This window comes from Calliopsis andreniformis, unplaced genomic scaffold, assembly GCF_051401765.1.
Source record: "Calliopsis andreniformis isolate RMS-2024a unplaced genomic scaffold, iyCalAndr_principal scaffold0001, whole genome shotgun sequence".
NCBI lineage: Eukaryota > Metazoa > Arthropoda > Insecta > Hymenoptera > Andrenidae > Calliopsis > Calliopsis andreniformis.
Genome location: NW_027480422.1, coordinates 41,344,841 through 41,361,403, shown reverse-complemented (window position 1 = coordinate 41,361,403; position 16,563 = coordinate 41,344,841). Strand labels below are relative to the sequence as shown.

The 16,563-nt window shown below is 33.9% G+C and overlaps 1 protein-coding gene across 1 annotated transcript in view; it reads left to right on the top strand.

Annotated features, from left to right (window-relative positions):
• The first annotated feature begins 3,194 nt into the window (after positions 1-3,194).
• The window catches only part of LOC143186513 (oligosaccharyltransferase complex subunit ostc-B), a 38,661-nt gene continuing 25,292 nt past the window's right edge, over positions 3,195-16,563 (top strand). The window contains exons 1-3 of the mRNA XM_076390195.1: positions 3,195-3,393; positions 3,885-3,958; positions 4,067-4,284. Of these exons, the coding sequence (XP_076246310.1) occupies positions 3,255-3,393; positions 3,885-3,958; positions 4,067-4,284 (431 nt within the window). The 5' untranslated portion in view covers positions 3,195-3,254. The remainder of the gene's footprint in view (positions 3,394-3,884; positions 3,959-4,066; positions 4,285-16,563) is intronic.

Genomic DNA, 16,563 nt, shown 5'->3' with positions numbered 1-16,563 from the left:
GGAGTAACACCAAAAAATAGAAAACCTCGCAAAAGAATAGAAAATTACAATATAAAAAAAATATGTGAAATCAACATATTCCCACAAAAAAATAGAAGATTACAGTATAAAAAATATATGTGAAACCAAAATGAGCTGCAAGTACATATGATACGAATCACAAAAAAATAGAAGATAATAATTACAATATAAACAAGGATGTGAAACCAAAATGTGTTACAAGTACATAAATGTGCTTTCCAGTAGCGTGTAAAGGCGACAATGTACAACGCAATGTAAGGTTTGGTGCTTTCTAACTGCGCTTATTAAGATGACACCACTATGCACAGCTAAAATGCTGTGTTCAACTTGGCGTGGTCAGGCAAGGTATTCTCAGATCGTCAATACCATACCTTCTCTCGCAGGCTTTCAGATAATTTGTGAATTTAAAGTTCTGACAATATGAGTAGATTTTCATTATGTTGCATTTTAAAATTTTTCTAAGATCATTTATCGATATCAATATCTTGCCTTTCACAGACGTACAACTAATTCATCAATTTAAATAAAGTTTTAACACATTGCGTACACTTTCATTAGTTTGCAATTTTTAAATAATTCTTATTCATCGACACCTTGACCTTGCCTGACCACGCCAAGTTGAACACAGCATTTTAGTTGTGCATAGTGGTGTCATCTTAATAAGCGCAGTTAGAAAGCACCGAATCTTACATTGTGTTGTATATTGTCGCTTTTACATGCTGCTGGAAAGCACATTTATGTACTTGTAACACATTTTGGTTTCACATCCTTTTTTATATTGTAATTATTATCTTCTGTAGGAAAGGAGATGGAAATAAATCCACACATAAAAACGTGGCGTTCACGGTTTTATTGGGAGCATCGTCGCTCGTCGTTGTTTCGGAACCGATTGGCTCTTGAACCTTTTTGGTTCTGCTTAGCCTCTACCCCGTAGCCTTTTTCTCTAAACAATTCAAGGGCTACGCGACAGTTAGGCGGCGACTTATCGCGCTGGGGCAGAACGGCGCGGCGCCGCGAAATATACACAACTGCCCGCGTATGAAAAGGTAATTGATGCGTCTCCGGATTCTTCGAACTGTGACGCTGTGCACGTACACGGGTCGCCACCTCTTCTATTTTTTTGTGATTCATATCATATGTACTTGCAGCTCATTTTGACTTCACATATTTTTTTTATACTGTAATCTTCTATTTTTTTCTAGGGATATGTACTTGCAGTTCAAACACGATATAATTTGAATAATATTTACTTATTTAATAGGTGAAAAGAAGAGTTATTGTCACTCATTAAATATGTAAATATAATTCAAATGATTTGCCCATGTGACAAAACTGGTTGAATTCAAATCAGTTGACTACATGGGTAAAAGTTCTTAGTCTTAAAAATGAGAAAATTGTACCAGGCAGTTACAATTGTCCAGAAGCATGCAGTTACGAATTGCGGTGGTCAAAAAGATTAGACGAGGCAAACAAAGTACACATTTCTTTATACCGATGCTCGATGGTCGGGTAAGATATTGTAACTCAGTCTGAGCTCGTGTATCAAAAATACGACACTAATATAAAGATGAAATTTCCGTAATTTTGGTTATTTTATAATAAAACTTTCACAAACGTATTTGTGAGGGTTTTCTAATTAAAATAAATATCAAACACAATATGACAATATATTTCGGATTATATTTACTTATTTAGTAGGTGAAAAAAAGAGCTATTATCATTCATTAAATACGCTGATATGATTCAAATTATTTCGTGTTTGGTCTTGCTTTCATCAGAAGAACCTTAAAAATATAATTGTAAAAATGTTATTAAAAAATTATCAAAATTAAAAAGTTTTATCATTGTATTAGTATTATGTTAATGATGTTTCCTTTACGTCACCCTTACTATCTACCCTCTCTCTTTCACTCACTGTCCTTTTTCACATTTAGAACACTTCAAAAGGAATCTCGTGCCCTCGGCTCGAGTTCAATCAGGGGAAAGAATCTTTACCTCCGCTCGATAACTGCCTGCTACGTACCAGTCCCGAAATTCAGGCAGTTATCCAACTTTTACTGTACTGCCATCATACGTCATCTATTGAAGACAACTTATAGTGGCCTTATTTTGGCTGACTTAAGGCTGACTTAAGTTGTCTTTTCGAGATTCGGAAAATCAACTTTTCTCTTTAAGAAGTCATCTAAAACAGATTTTCAAGAGCACTTCTTGTTTATTGGTAACGTACCTAATGATAACACTCTAATGGGATTCTGTAATACTCCAGTAATAAAATAAGAACTAATGTTTACGAAGAATGTTTTTCCAAGCTTTATTATCAGTATCAATACACTTCACCGATAACAATTGATAACAGTAGTTGCAAAGTGACACACGGAAAAAGTTATCTATCAGTAGACAGACTGTCAATAGAAGGGGTGATTCTAAACTAGAGTTCCCGTTCCCAAAATGGATGCACATAGTACACCACCGCTCCCTAAACATCTCATTGAGCGATACGTGTATCTCAAACAATTCTGGTTGCACTGACAGTCTCTCTTTTTCTCTTAGATAGGAGTCATTGAATAAGAGCGAGGGAGATGGAGGACGAGTCAGTGTAGCCAGAATTATTTAAAGTGCGTGTACCATTCAATGAGCGGTGGTTGTGCAAGATGCACCCAATGCTGTTTCCAACAATTGGTACAGTTTGTAAAAAAAAGAGACATGTTCAAAAAGGAAGAAAGTCAAAGTTAAATCTATTATATATTATATGTTGCATTTCAAATATGATACTGGTATAAAAATATACAGTCACTAACATAAATTCTATTTTATACAAGAATTATAAATAAAAAATGTACTTAATTAGAAAAATTGTACTTATAAAATATGCCGGGATATTTTGTCAAAAAAAGAGGACTGTCTCGGGAAAACCGCGACGAAGGAGAACCCCATTCTAGACCTAAACGTAAGACGAAAATTTTTCTGTAATTGAAGTTTCCCGGTTACAGATTTAACTGGAAGATGGCGCGGCTGACCAAACGTTGATATTATTTCGAGACTGACTAAAGGGTTTCTACTCTCTACTCTTTATTAGCCGATGATCACCGGTAACCAGACCTAGCTGAACCTAGCCCAGCCGGCGTGGCGCGGCGTGGCGCACAGCGTCACAAGTCACAAAATTGAGAATTGTATTTGCCGGCGTTTAAAGTGTACATTGTGTAGAAACGTATTATTTGAATTCAGCCTTCATTATGGAATTTTTATACCGTTTACCATTTTTAGTGTTGGAAGTACCTAATTTAAAATTGAAGAAACCGTCATGGTTTACAAAACCTAGTGCTATGGTTGTTTTTTCATTTATACTTCTGTCATATTTTCTAGTAACAGGAGGTTATGTTCATTATATTTACGCCCTTATATATATCGCATATGTATTTCAAAAATAATACAACTGAAGAAAATATGTTTAAGGAAAGCAAAAAACTGTATGAATTTAGAAGAAAATTATCTATTAAATCTATAAAGAATAGGTTTATTTAATGAAAGTTGTCTTGAATTATTGACCTGAAAAATAGTTATACCTTATTTGCATCATATGGTTTCCTTGTCATTTAAATAATTTGTAATATATATTTGAAAAGTTCTCTGAATAAATTTTATAATTTAGATATTGAACTAGTAGAATTTTTATAGTGAATAGAGGTATACTTATCAAATTGATTTGTAGCTATGCAACTCAAAAATCACATTCTTTACGGTGTGTTACATTTTGAATTAAATGTGTGATATGTATAATATTGCATAACGATTAACTTCACATTGCTTCATTTATAATTGCACGAAACCACATGGGTCATACTTTGATAACGTTTATTTAATAGGTATAATATATGATGTAATTGTGGAACCTCCAAGTGTAGGATCAACAACTGATGAACATGGTCATACACGACCTGTAAGTACATGTAATAATAACTTGTTTCTTCAATATGTTTTACATGTATTTATATAGTTTTATTTAGTTGTTTATTTATTTATTTATTTATTTATTTATTTATTACAGGTTGCATTTATGCCATATCGGGTAAATGGTCAATATATAATGGAAGGCTTAGCATCTAGTTTTCTGTTTACACTGGGTGGGATTGGATTTATATTATTGGATCAAACACATAGTCCATCAACGCCTAAACTCAATAGGATGCTTCTAATATGTGTTGGATTTATTAGTGTTCTGGTGTCATTCAGTACATGTTGGATTTTTATGAGAATGAAACTACCGTAAGCTATTTATCGTCTTATATGAAATATAGGGTATACAATAGAATCTCAATTATGGAAACTAATAGGGAAAGAATTGGGTTCAGATAATAGAACCATGGTTTTCCCTATACTAAATTTATTTTTCCAATAACTACCTGAGCTTTCTCCTATATTAGTGGCCTTGATATAGGTATTGAGAGTAATATCCAAATCATTATTTTCGAATATTTTTCTGTAGTATTATTATCAAATAGGTCAATATTTTGTAGGTATTTTTCAATTGATTGTTCTTTGTTTTTATTCCAGTAATTTATCTATTAATACTATATTTTTGTGCTAAGTTTGTTGCACATTTGCCATTTGTCAGTTTCTTAGTAACTTTACATTTTATTTCAATTGACAACACTATTCATTTTCATTTCGATGACATTATTATAGTTCTATGAACTATAAAACCATACTGAAATATTGTGAAGAAATTTTGTTTTAATAATTACCTAACTTCGATAACTTTGATGAAAGGAAGTGACGACTAGATAAATTACACGTGCACGTAGTACGAAATTCACAGTACTGATAGTTAAGCATTCGAATATTAGGTGTTCCGATAATTGAGATTCTGTTGTGCCATGTTATAAAAAAAATGTTTTTTATCAAAGCTGTGATAATTTTTGTACATAATTGCTTTTTCTGCATTTGTAATTTTCTAATAGCTTTTAGTTATTTTAAGCCTTTAAAGAATTCATTTTTCCGCATTTAAGATTTCATTGATTCATTCTGCACACAGATTGACTATTAGTGAATAACAGAAGTTAAAAAATTTAATACTGATACTTAACGTAAATCATTGATTAAAAATTCACTTCCTTATAGTTTTTATTAAAAATTTTTATGTTATTAGTATCAGCAATAGTGAGCATGAGTATGGTGTATTTAATCGCATTTTCATTTGAAAAATTTTAGCACCTTCATTTTTAATAGTTCATTTCTATTGTAATTGCTACTGTGAATTATATACAGTGGTCTCCAAAGGTGTTTGTATTCAGTAATGAAATTTGTTTAACTTTATTTTATTATTATTTTAATAGCCTTATTTTAAAGTGTAATTATACATAATTAAAGTAGAATTCTGAATCTTCAAAATAGGATAAGTACAAATTGAATAAAATAATTTTGTTTTAAGGAACTGTTCTTACGGAGTGTAACCCTTTGCATGAATTATATCTTGCAATCATCTCAACTTTAATTGCATTACATTCTAAATAATTTTATTTCTTGTATTCTCTCATTTAGATTGTAAAAGATGCTCATTTTTTTCTAACTTAAAATTCTCCATTTTCTAATTTTTAGTCAAATTTTTGCTGTAGATACTCATACTCAAGAACTATTTTTCATGGAACTCTGTTCCTCATTTTTATCACATTTTGTATTGTTGAATCCAAAGACATTGCATATACTCTAAATATAGGTAAATATAGCTTCCTCCAAAAACCACACAGGCTTTTCCACGTTATCACTTGCAAATTGCAAACTTTTCTTTCTGTTGGCTTTTTACTGAAGTGATTTATGTCTTGTGATACTGTAATCTGGGATAACATTGACAGTTGCAAGTTTATACTTACTTATATTTGTAACTTGGTTTTATAACTTGTATTTTTAGTAAAACTATGTACAGTATGTATATGTTTAATTTTTGAAGATTTAGATATTAGATAATTTATGAATTTGAATATTGAAGATTCGAATTTTTAAATTTGTGAAGATCTGAATGTTAAGCAGTTTGTAGATTTTAATATTTGAACATTTGAATATTCAATATAAATTTGAAGCTCTAATGATTTAAAGATTTCAGTTTCAGTGTATGAAATGTTTTTATTGAGATTGTAGAACTTACAATTGTGAAACTAAAGAAATTCGATACGAATATCGAGTTTGTCAAAAGAACAATTTAATTTTGCTAATTAAGATGTAAATAAATGAATAAAAGATTAGTTCCCAGTAATTAGCCATTTTATATCTTTGATTACATTAGTAACATATTCAAGTGAAAAATAACTGAATCATTGAAACAAAGTGATAAAATTAATAAATGAAAAAATGCAGTATGGTAAAAAAAAAAGTCCGAGAAATCAATTTATAGTATTCATCAAGGTGTACAAAAAACTAGTAACCAACATAGGTCCTATAATCAATTCTTTCGACGTAAAATTAACTATTGTTATTTACGAACATTCGATATTATAAGTGAGTCTCTATGCAATAAATTGAATGTAAACAGAGGAATTGGTTTAGAAGTATCTGTTCAAGGTTGACACCACGATTGGTTTGTAATAGGATATTTGTAGCAAATACAAAGACTTCAATTGATGTATTATATAGTTAAATGTGACAAGAATTTGTCAATATTCTTTCAATTGACAGTATGTGCGCTAAATGTACATATTTGTAAAATTATTTTACAACGGGTATGATTGTACTCTTCTGAGACATTTGACTGTTGATTTTTAACATTCAAATGTTTCGCTTTGTCATTTGTCTTTAGCTTTGAGCGTACACGTATGTTGGTAATAAAACTTGACGAGAAAATAAATAAAAATAGGCATACAGTTTTCACTATTGAGGCTTTCGGGTGTAAGTCGTGTCCTTGTGGAATTATTTTCCCAACGTTTTGCAAGCATTGCAACTAGCTTCATCAAGGGGTCAAAAGATACGCTGATACTGGTGTGTGTCTTGTGGCGTTCTATTATTATACAGGAGCCTGTTCATGTTCCGGATCACTGCTTATAATTATTTAGCTGACCAATTAAAATGTCTTTTGATTGGTACGCAGTTGGGAACATTCAACATTCAAGATCAATCATACATAATTCGTATCAGAAATATGTATTACTCGTAAACATGATCATAGGGGAAGAAACCAACCGAAAAATTGTTAGAAAGCTATACTATATGACATTACTTCCTCAGTAATGCTGCATAGTATTCATGGATCTTAGGCTTTTCATACCTAAGATTTACGCTATTGATTTTAATCATATGTAACGTTTCTAACAAAGTCCTAGTCTGTAATTTATTCGCCTTATCGACAATTTTCACATTGTCAAAGTCAAACCATTGATCAATTTTTTTAAAACCGACACTTTATCTTTGATAGATGGAAAGAACATTTTCAAAGAACAAGGAATATTAAAGATCGTGTGTATTCAGCCTGTATTCGACCCTTCCAAAAGGGCCTAGCAGGATAAGGGGGTCTCAAAAGTGCCCTTGAGCTGATTTTGATCGGGTATGTGGCATTCGATAGGGCATCAAAAGAAAACATTCTGTGTCAATTTTCAACCCCCTACCTCAATCAGGGAGGGGGGGGGGGGGGGGTAGTTATAGGGAAAATTAAAAATACCGGTTTTTGCCCCATTTTCCCTATTTAACAGAATGAAAAAACTCTGAAAAAATTCTATAACATGGATGATATGGTGGTACATGTTGGAGAATTTTTTTAGATTTTTCGGTTACGAATGCTAAGCATAAGAAGTGAAAAACTGAAAAAAATACTGAAAAATGCAGATTTTGTAGTGAAGTTTAAAAATTACCACTTTTATATTTCTACAGAAACAACATAATGGAACGACTATTATTCTCAATTTTTTTTAGATTAAAAAAGTATGCAGCGGTTCCCCAGTCAGACACCCTACTCACTGCGCCACGACGGCTGTTGAAAAAGTGGCTGATTTTCCTGAATATGAAGCGCCCACATGTGTCATTAATTGAGCCATTTAAAAAATTCTCATACTTATCCATTATTCTTTACAATGTAAAATGTTAAAAATCACATAATACACTTACTGTGTAAAGATTATGTAAAAATCAAATGTATTTCACGGTTTCGTCCGAAAAATCCTGAAAAATTCGGTTTTTGATTTTTTGAACTACGGCGCACCCTGCCAAAAAATCTGAAAAAAATTGAGAATAATAGTCGTTCCATTATGTTGTTTCTGTAGAAATATAAAAGTGGTAATTTTTAAACTTCACTACAAAATCTGCATTTTTCAGTATTTTTTTCAGTTTTTCACTTCTTATGCTTAGCATTCGTAACCGAAAAATCTAAAAAAATTCTCCAACATGTACCACCATATCATCCATGTTATAGAATTTTTTCAGAGTTTTTTCATTCTGTTAAATAGGGAAAATGGGGCAAAAACCGGTATTTTTAATTTTCCCTATAACTACCCCCCCCCCCCCCCCCCTCCCTGATTGAGGTAGGGGGTTGAAAATTGACACCGAATGTTTTCTTTTGATGCCCTATCGAATGCCACATACCCGATCAAAATCAGCTCAAGGGCACTTTTGAGACCCCCTTATCCTGCTAGGCCCTTTAGCTTTATATCTTATGATATATTGTTAATATGAAGAATTATATTAGTTAATACAATTTGACTTTGACAATGTGAAAATTGTCGATAAGGAGAATAAATTACAGACTACGATTTTGTTAGAAACATAGCATATAATTAAAACCAATAGCGTAAATGTTAGGTATGAAAAATCTACGTAATATGACGTAGCTTTCTAATAATTTTTGGATTGGTTTCTTCCCCTATGATCATAGTTATGAGTTATGATCATAGTCATAGTTCTGACACGAATTATGTATCATTGATCTTGAATGTTCTTGTATTTTCGATATGTATATAGGTTTATTAAAAAGGAAAATATGTAAGGAACGGCGGAGTAACGTTCGCACCTCGTGGCCGTTTCTTCGCGACGCTCGAGAAACAATGTCCTCTGTCTCCTGATTTCTGACTACCCCGGACACATACACATTCACATACACAACGCCTCTCCAACGGTTTTGCCTCGCGTGTTTTTTTCCGCGTCGCTCGACTTCGGCGATACCTCGCGACCACATACGTGTTTGCACACGCACACGTACACACACGCACACACAACGGGATTCGTCCATCCCACATGTATGGGTCTATGGAAAGTGTTATGAATGGAAAAATCCTCGATTTGCCGTGGTTTGCTACAGTTTGTCAACACTTCCTATATGTCCTTGCAAGGTCTGTCTAATATTTACGAAACTCGCAATCGCCTATAAACCAACATATCGTACACACGCTTTTAAGAGTCCCTGTTCTCACATGGACTTTACAAGGAAGTATGTATTATCAAAATTTGTGGTTTCTTCCCTATCAGAGATTTATTATTTTTCCAAAATTTCTGTTTTATAGATGCATAATTTTTTGAAAATTTTCCTTGAGAAAGATCACACCTAAAACCGAAACGTCGGAAAGATTTAAACATTTAATGCAATAGTGCTTGACATTTGTTAATTTGATAAAGGACCGAAACTTTGTGCCGAAACCATTAATTATTATGTTAGGAGTCACTGTTAGGAAAATGTAAATTATGATGACTGGTCTACTAGAAGGTCTTTCTAGGATTTCTGTTCTCGAATGCTGCTACGCTTATCGTGAGACATTACCGGGAGATTCGTCGTGTTTCAACTCCGACGGAATATTTGAAACTTCGAATGTACAATGATAAAGTGGGTAATTAGAGAAAAGAAACAGATATTTTAATGCGAAAATTGATTATAAGACTATAGTGCGACGGAAAATTTTCGGGGGGTATGGCTAGAATTGTTGGTAGAACACAACGCAAACTAAAATAAAAGAATGCAAATAATAACAAAAATCAATCCGAGAGTGAACGTGAACAATTTAATTATAGAGAGATTTCAAGACGAATTAAAAATAATATCGCTGGAAACAGTTCGGAAAACTTTACGGAAAGATACCGTGATAGAGCGGGCAGGAAGATATTCTTACATTTCCAGAACAAATGGAAAAAACTCCTACAATTCGCTAAAACATTCATAAATCATTTTTGAGGAACCAAATTGTACGGATGAAGTCCAATACAGAAATTTCATGCAAAAATAGCAGCGTAAATGACATACTAAAAATACATGGTTTGTATTTATGTATATTTTTTTAAAAATTTCTTTGCGTTTAGTTAGACTACATTTTGTACGAAATTGAGCCCTGAGATGAGTGACCCCAAGAAAAACATGAGCCCCTTAATCGATAAGCGGCATAAGTCCAAATTACGAAAAATGGATTTTCTACAGAAACACTAAACATTAAGTATACTTGTTTTATTTAACATATCAACTTGTGTATATTTTGTTTAATGCTAATAAAAAGTAAGAGTCAATTTTACATCATAAATGAAGTGACTATAAAAATATCTTGAAGAGTGGCATAAGTCCAGGAAATTGGACTTATTCTATTATTCAACGGAACATATGGACTTACTTTACTGTTATAGTCGAAGATGAATATGAGTTACATTTACGAAAAGCTGAAGTAGCACGTAATTCTATGAAAGAGGATATAGAAACAAGCAATGTGTTCAAATAATATTTATGTATGTAGTATCGATTTACAGAAAGCATTACTGTTTCTAATATTAACAGTTTCTGATGCGTACTGTAAGAGAAATATGTATTGTTATAACCTCGGTATTCACGACTTATGTGACAATAAAGGATACTTTTATGTTTGGGATGGAACATTAGCATCCAGAGGTTCGCAAGAAATAGCATCATGTTTAGTTAAACATATTAAATCTGTGGCTGGTAATAAAGGAAAGATAATTATTTATAGTGACTCTTGTACTAGACAAAATCGTAATATAAAAATAGCTCTGTCTCTGTTATAAAATTAATTACAAGTGATAATATTGCAGCGAAGGTTATAGAACAGAAGTTATTAATATCAGGACATTCATTTTTACCAAATGATACAGATTTTGGATGTGTAGAATCTGCAGCACACCCTTCATCTATTTACGTCCTTTAACAACCACAAGTTTGTGGTTTATGAAATGAAAAGGAACAAATTTTTTTCAACTAAACAGCTAGAACAGTCAAGAACAAAGCGTAAGAAAAATACATTAGCACAAACTGTAAATTGGCTCAGCATTTAGTGGTTACACTATGAACATGGAAAACAATTTGATATTTTTTATAAAACTAAAATTTCTCCGGATGTTGAGTTCGAGATATGAAATATTCAGCGTACTGAGCGTGGCAGGTCATTGCAGTTGAAAAATATACTACAGGAAAGTTTATATTCATCTATGCGTCCTGTCTCTGCGGCCAAAAAGAACATGTAGATATGCTAAAATTTATTCGTTCAATTCATCATGCATTTTTTCGAGCATTAAAGACCAGTATAGCTGAAGAAAATGGTGAAGTATCCAGCAACGAATAAGTTTCTTAAATATATTGTTATGAGACGGGACGCGAGGAGAGCCGTCGAGGATAGGAATATTTCCAAAGAATATAGTGATTGATGTGTTAGTTGGTACAACGGACGAAACTGATGCAAAATCGGTTAGCCATTGAGATTATTGTAGGCGAGGACGAACCTGATGTCAGATCAGGGAGCCTCTGAGGATAGGTGTGCTTGCAGACAAAACTGATTTGTGATCGGTGAATCGCAGGAATGTAAGTTTTGTGAACGCACCTGATGCGAAATTAGGGTGTCGTTAGCATCACTTCACAGGCGAACTCAAAATAAATTGAGGTGCTGTTAACCCCTTGACGTACGAATAACATGGAATTTGACGCGTCCGAAGAATACTATTTAACTGGCTGAACTGAACAGTTATGTGTACGCTCAGAAATAGAACATTTTATTTCGAAATTTACAGTGGTATATAATATTTAATCAGGTTGATATATAATGTTAATGGACAGTAATTAAGTAACATTATAAAATAATAAATTAATAATTCTGTAAAGAATAATACATTTCAAAGTATTTTGGAATATGTAAAGGAACTAGACATTTTTTAACTGCCAAGTTGTTTCACACATGGCATCTCTTTGTCGAATGTATCTTTTTGTTAGTGGAATATTTTGGAAAATGTGCCCAATGTTTTGCTTCTAATCGAGTTGGGTACTCACTTTGCGACGGTCTGCCGCGTGTCGAATAATTAGGAAGAGACAAATTCTGTAGCATATCTTCTGCGATATTCAATCGAAAATCTACAATCGATTGCTTTGTTAAATTAGGCAACTTAGAATACAGAACATAAGTATTACAAAGGGCTATTACAAAGAGCTATGCCAAGCAGATAAAAGAACATTTTTTAATATCCCTTGGTACTCTTCCGTATAAGTGGGAAACATTAAAGAAGTTGGTCTTGTTTATCGACGTCTCCCATTTCACGATTGTACTCCACCACACTGCTGGGTTTTAAAACATTTTCTTCCTCGCCTCCCGCCTTTTTATTTTTCGTATGTAAATAATTTCTACTCTTGAATGCTTAGTGCTTATCATATGTACGTCCTTCTTATCAAGCCAGCGTAATGACAGAATACCTCTACAAGATAATGTTTTTACTTCTCCCTTTTTTAATTTATACGATGTCAGCTTTTTTGACATATTTTGTCGATTCTTTCTGACCGTTCCAACAGCATTTGTATCATTTTCATTCAAAATTCGGAATAAGTTTGGTGATAAATACCAGTTGCTGAAAAACAAGGTATATCCTTTCCCTAAAATAGGTTCGGCTAGTTCCATAACTACACTTTATGATACAGGTATATTAGTACCTTGAATTTTATCTTGTTCTGTGTAAGTTTTGAATCGGGAACAGTACCTAGATTTGGATTCACACAATTTGTAATATTTGATTCCAAATCTGGCACGTTTCGATGCTACACATTGCACGTAATTTAACCGCCCTCTGAATTTCATTAGGGACTCGTCTATAACAATATTTTTTTCCGGGATGTATAATTGTTGGAATCTGGTATTTAAATAATCAACCACGGATCGAACCTTTGGTATCCTGTCTTCTTTAGGAATCATTTCATTATCCACAAAATGAAGGAAGTGTGTTACATGTAGACCAAAAACGTCTAAGAGGCATAACTTTCGAAAAGATCGATGTTCGTAATATTCTTCGACCAATACATGTTTATTTTAGATTTTTTTACTTGTGATATTATAATGCATAACGAAAAATATGCTCTGAGTTCATCATTTGTTATCGGAAACCATTCTTCGTTCATTTTCGTATTCTGTTTCATTCTCGTTTAAGCTTCATATCTGTTTGTTTCTCTGACAATCATTTCGAAAAAATCATCAAATAAAACTTGTTTGAAAACACACAGAGGTGTTGCATTTACTCCCAATTTTCGTAAAATGGAAAGCTTGATACCGGGAATCTCAGTAAATTGTTTTATATTTGCAATATTTTTTTTCTTTCCAATTCCATTCATCCTCTCGTCCGTCAGAATCATCACTGCTTGATATGCTTCTTGCACGTTTACAAACATTTCGTCGAATGGAGCTAGCATCACTTGAATTGGAATCATCACATGAATAATCAATTAAATTTTCATCGTCACTTTCATATAATACATTTAACTCAGACGTGTTGTAAGGATTCAAATTCAAATACGTAATATGACATTTGTCTTGCGGGATCGCTGTTATACTGACAATGAATACTGCTTTCAATATATTTCTTTCTGATTTACTGGCTTGCTGATGCGATTTTGTTATCGGTACTGTTGCGGAGAAAGAAGGGAAGAGCATCTTGAACATTTTAAAATGAAACAGAATCAGGCATATCTTCAGTTATGTCTCTTATTACAAAACACGATATGTTAGATTGAAAACTATTACACCTTGATTTAAGCTTAATTTCAAGTTTTGCACGAATTGGATTACTTGCCTTACCTAGTCCACCAACTTTTGCGTCTATGACTGTAGAAGGAAGTCCTAATTTTTTGCAAAACGATTCAGATATAAAATGTGCCTGTGAGCCTACGTCTAACAATCCTCGACATGCATGCAGTTTACCATTAATATCTTGGAGATATACTAATGCTGTGGATAATACAGTATAACTCATTGATGTACTACTGTTGGAATTGGAAACACAAGATTGAATAGGTGTATCAGAGGACGCGGCATGTGTTGTAGCTTGAGCATTTCCGACTCGTTCTACAATCGCGTTGTCGGGGTGTAATAATGTGTGGTGTTTTTTACCACATACTCTATATTTTCCGCGTGTACAGCCCTTAATGCTATGTCCCTGCTGCAAACAATTAAAGCAACATTGTAATTTCTTAACTGTTTCATGTCTTTCGGCATATGGCATTGCCTTAAATTTTGTACAATTTTGTAATAAGTGTCCTGCCTTACAAAATAAACACTGACTATCAGTACTTACTACATGAGATGCTACTTGATCAATTCTATTTCTTGATTTACTATATCCAACGTGTGTATTACCTAATTTTGGTTGGTTATTTATTGCTTTTGACGATAGTCGTTCAAGAAGTTTAGCCTGTTGTTCAATAAATTCTACGAAATCCTTAAATTTAGGACTGTCGGTCATACCAAGATACAGTTTTTCCCATTCCTTGCAAGTACATGAATCTAATTTGTTTGTTAAGATCAAAATTATTAAAATATCCCACGTATGAATGGATTCGCCTAAAGCACCTAACGCAAGTATATGATTATTGGCCGTGTCAATAAAGTCACGAAGTGCGACACTACTTTGCTTGTGAACACGTGGCAATTCTAATAATGCACTAGCATGGTGATGAATCAACGATTTAACATCTTCAAAACGTCTTTTCAACGTGGCCCATGCGAGTTTATAATTTGCATCAGAAACACCCAATGATTGTATGACGCGTGCTGCAGGACCCTTTAGTGCAGAATTTAAATAATGAAACCGCTGTATATCTGTCAGAGATTCATTGTTATGAATCAGTGACTCAAAAGTATCGCGAAATTTTAACCAGTTATTATAATTTCCATCGAAACTCGGTAACACGATTGTTGGAAGTCGGGGTGTACTCTGTGTTTCTACTAAAGTCAAAGGCGATGCATTCGATGTTGCCGCGGGTTGGTTAGAAGAACGAAATTTAGCAATATATTTCTCTACCTTCGCCATAAGATCAAAATATGCTGTTTCGAATGCGTCGCGTTCATTGATATGCACTGTCTCTTGATCAGTATCTGCAACTAAGATTTCTATCTGACTCTGCACTTGATCAAACTTGTCATACAGTTGTTGATTCTTCTTAAAACGCATATCTAACGAGTCTATATCCGCATCAGGTTTCAATGAATAAACGAAAGTTTTAAAACGAGTCAAAGCCGACTTTATACGACCGTGTTCTAACGTGAATGATTTCAATTGACCTTCCATTTTACTATTAATACGAAAATTGAAATACTGTAACTTTACGTAGGAGTGGTTGTAAAAGAACGAAGTCTGTCAATTCTGATGATCCTCGTGCAACTGTCCTTGGCTGTTCTGATGTAGAATTTCCAACGACGACAAACCCTGATGCAGTTTTGCTAATACTGACTATACTGACTAGGAGTAACGCTGACGATCCTTATGATGCGTGATAGTATTAACTATCTTGTATAGAATTCCAACGACGATGAACCCCGTTGAAGCTCTGCTCGCACCAACTATCTCGACTAGGAATGATGTCCAACGCTGAACTCCCGTATAATATGTGATAGCACTAACTATCTCGTTCAGGAGTGGTGATGTCCAATAATGACATCTCCTGTTGCCTTCCTGAATGCTATTCTGCTACCAGCATCTGAAGATTGGAGATTCTTCTTCGTAGTCATTGATACTCAAAGATTGTGGTTCCAATGCACTTTGAAACTGTTTGATGTCAACTATTTACACCAGCACCAATGTGTAACTGATGTGTCCACTTCCAGGATAAGTATCCGGCTCGAAGGACCAATGTTTAGACCAGCGGTTGATCAATAGATCTTTCTGGTTTTGTTGAATTTTGCACGTGGTGTGCCGACTAAGGTTTAGCTCGAAGGACCAGAGATACCGATGAATTCTAAGTTGTATCTAATCTTTATTTTGATGAATCTTACTTTATACAGAATTGAGTTAGAGGGAGGAGAAAATATTTACAAATAGGAATCCTCGTAACTCCTTAGAGGGAGGCCTCTCTGGGGTAGGTTATGCCTCAAACTCCCACCACAGACATGGGAGGGAAGCTTTTGTCGACAGCGCGTGGGGGTAGTGGTTAGACTCCGTAGGGTGACATCACCCCGGGAAGGCCCAAGGGGTGACAGACCCCAAGGGTAGCGCACTAACCGAAGACGCTCGGGTTTTATGTTTACGATACGTCAATTGCTATTGAGCAGAGACTCGGGACCCTAAAGTACATGTGTTCTTCAGACTCGTAAAACGATGAAGCGATTTCTAGGGTCT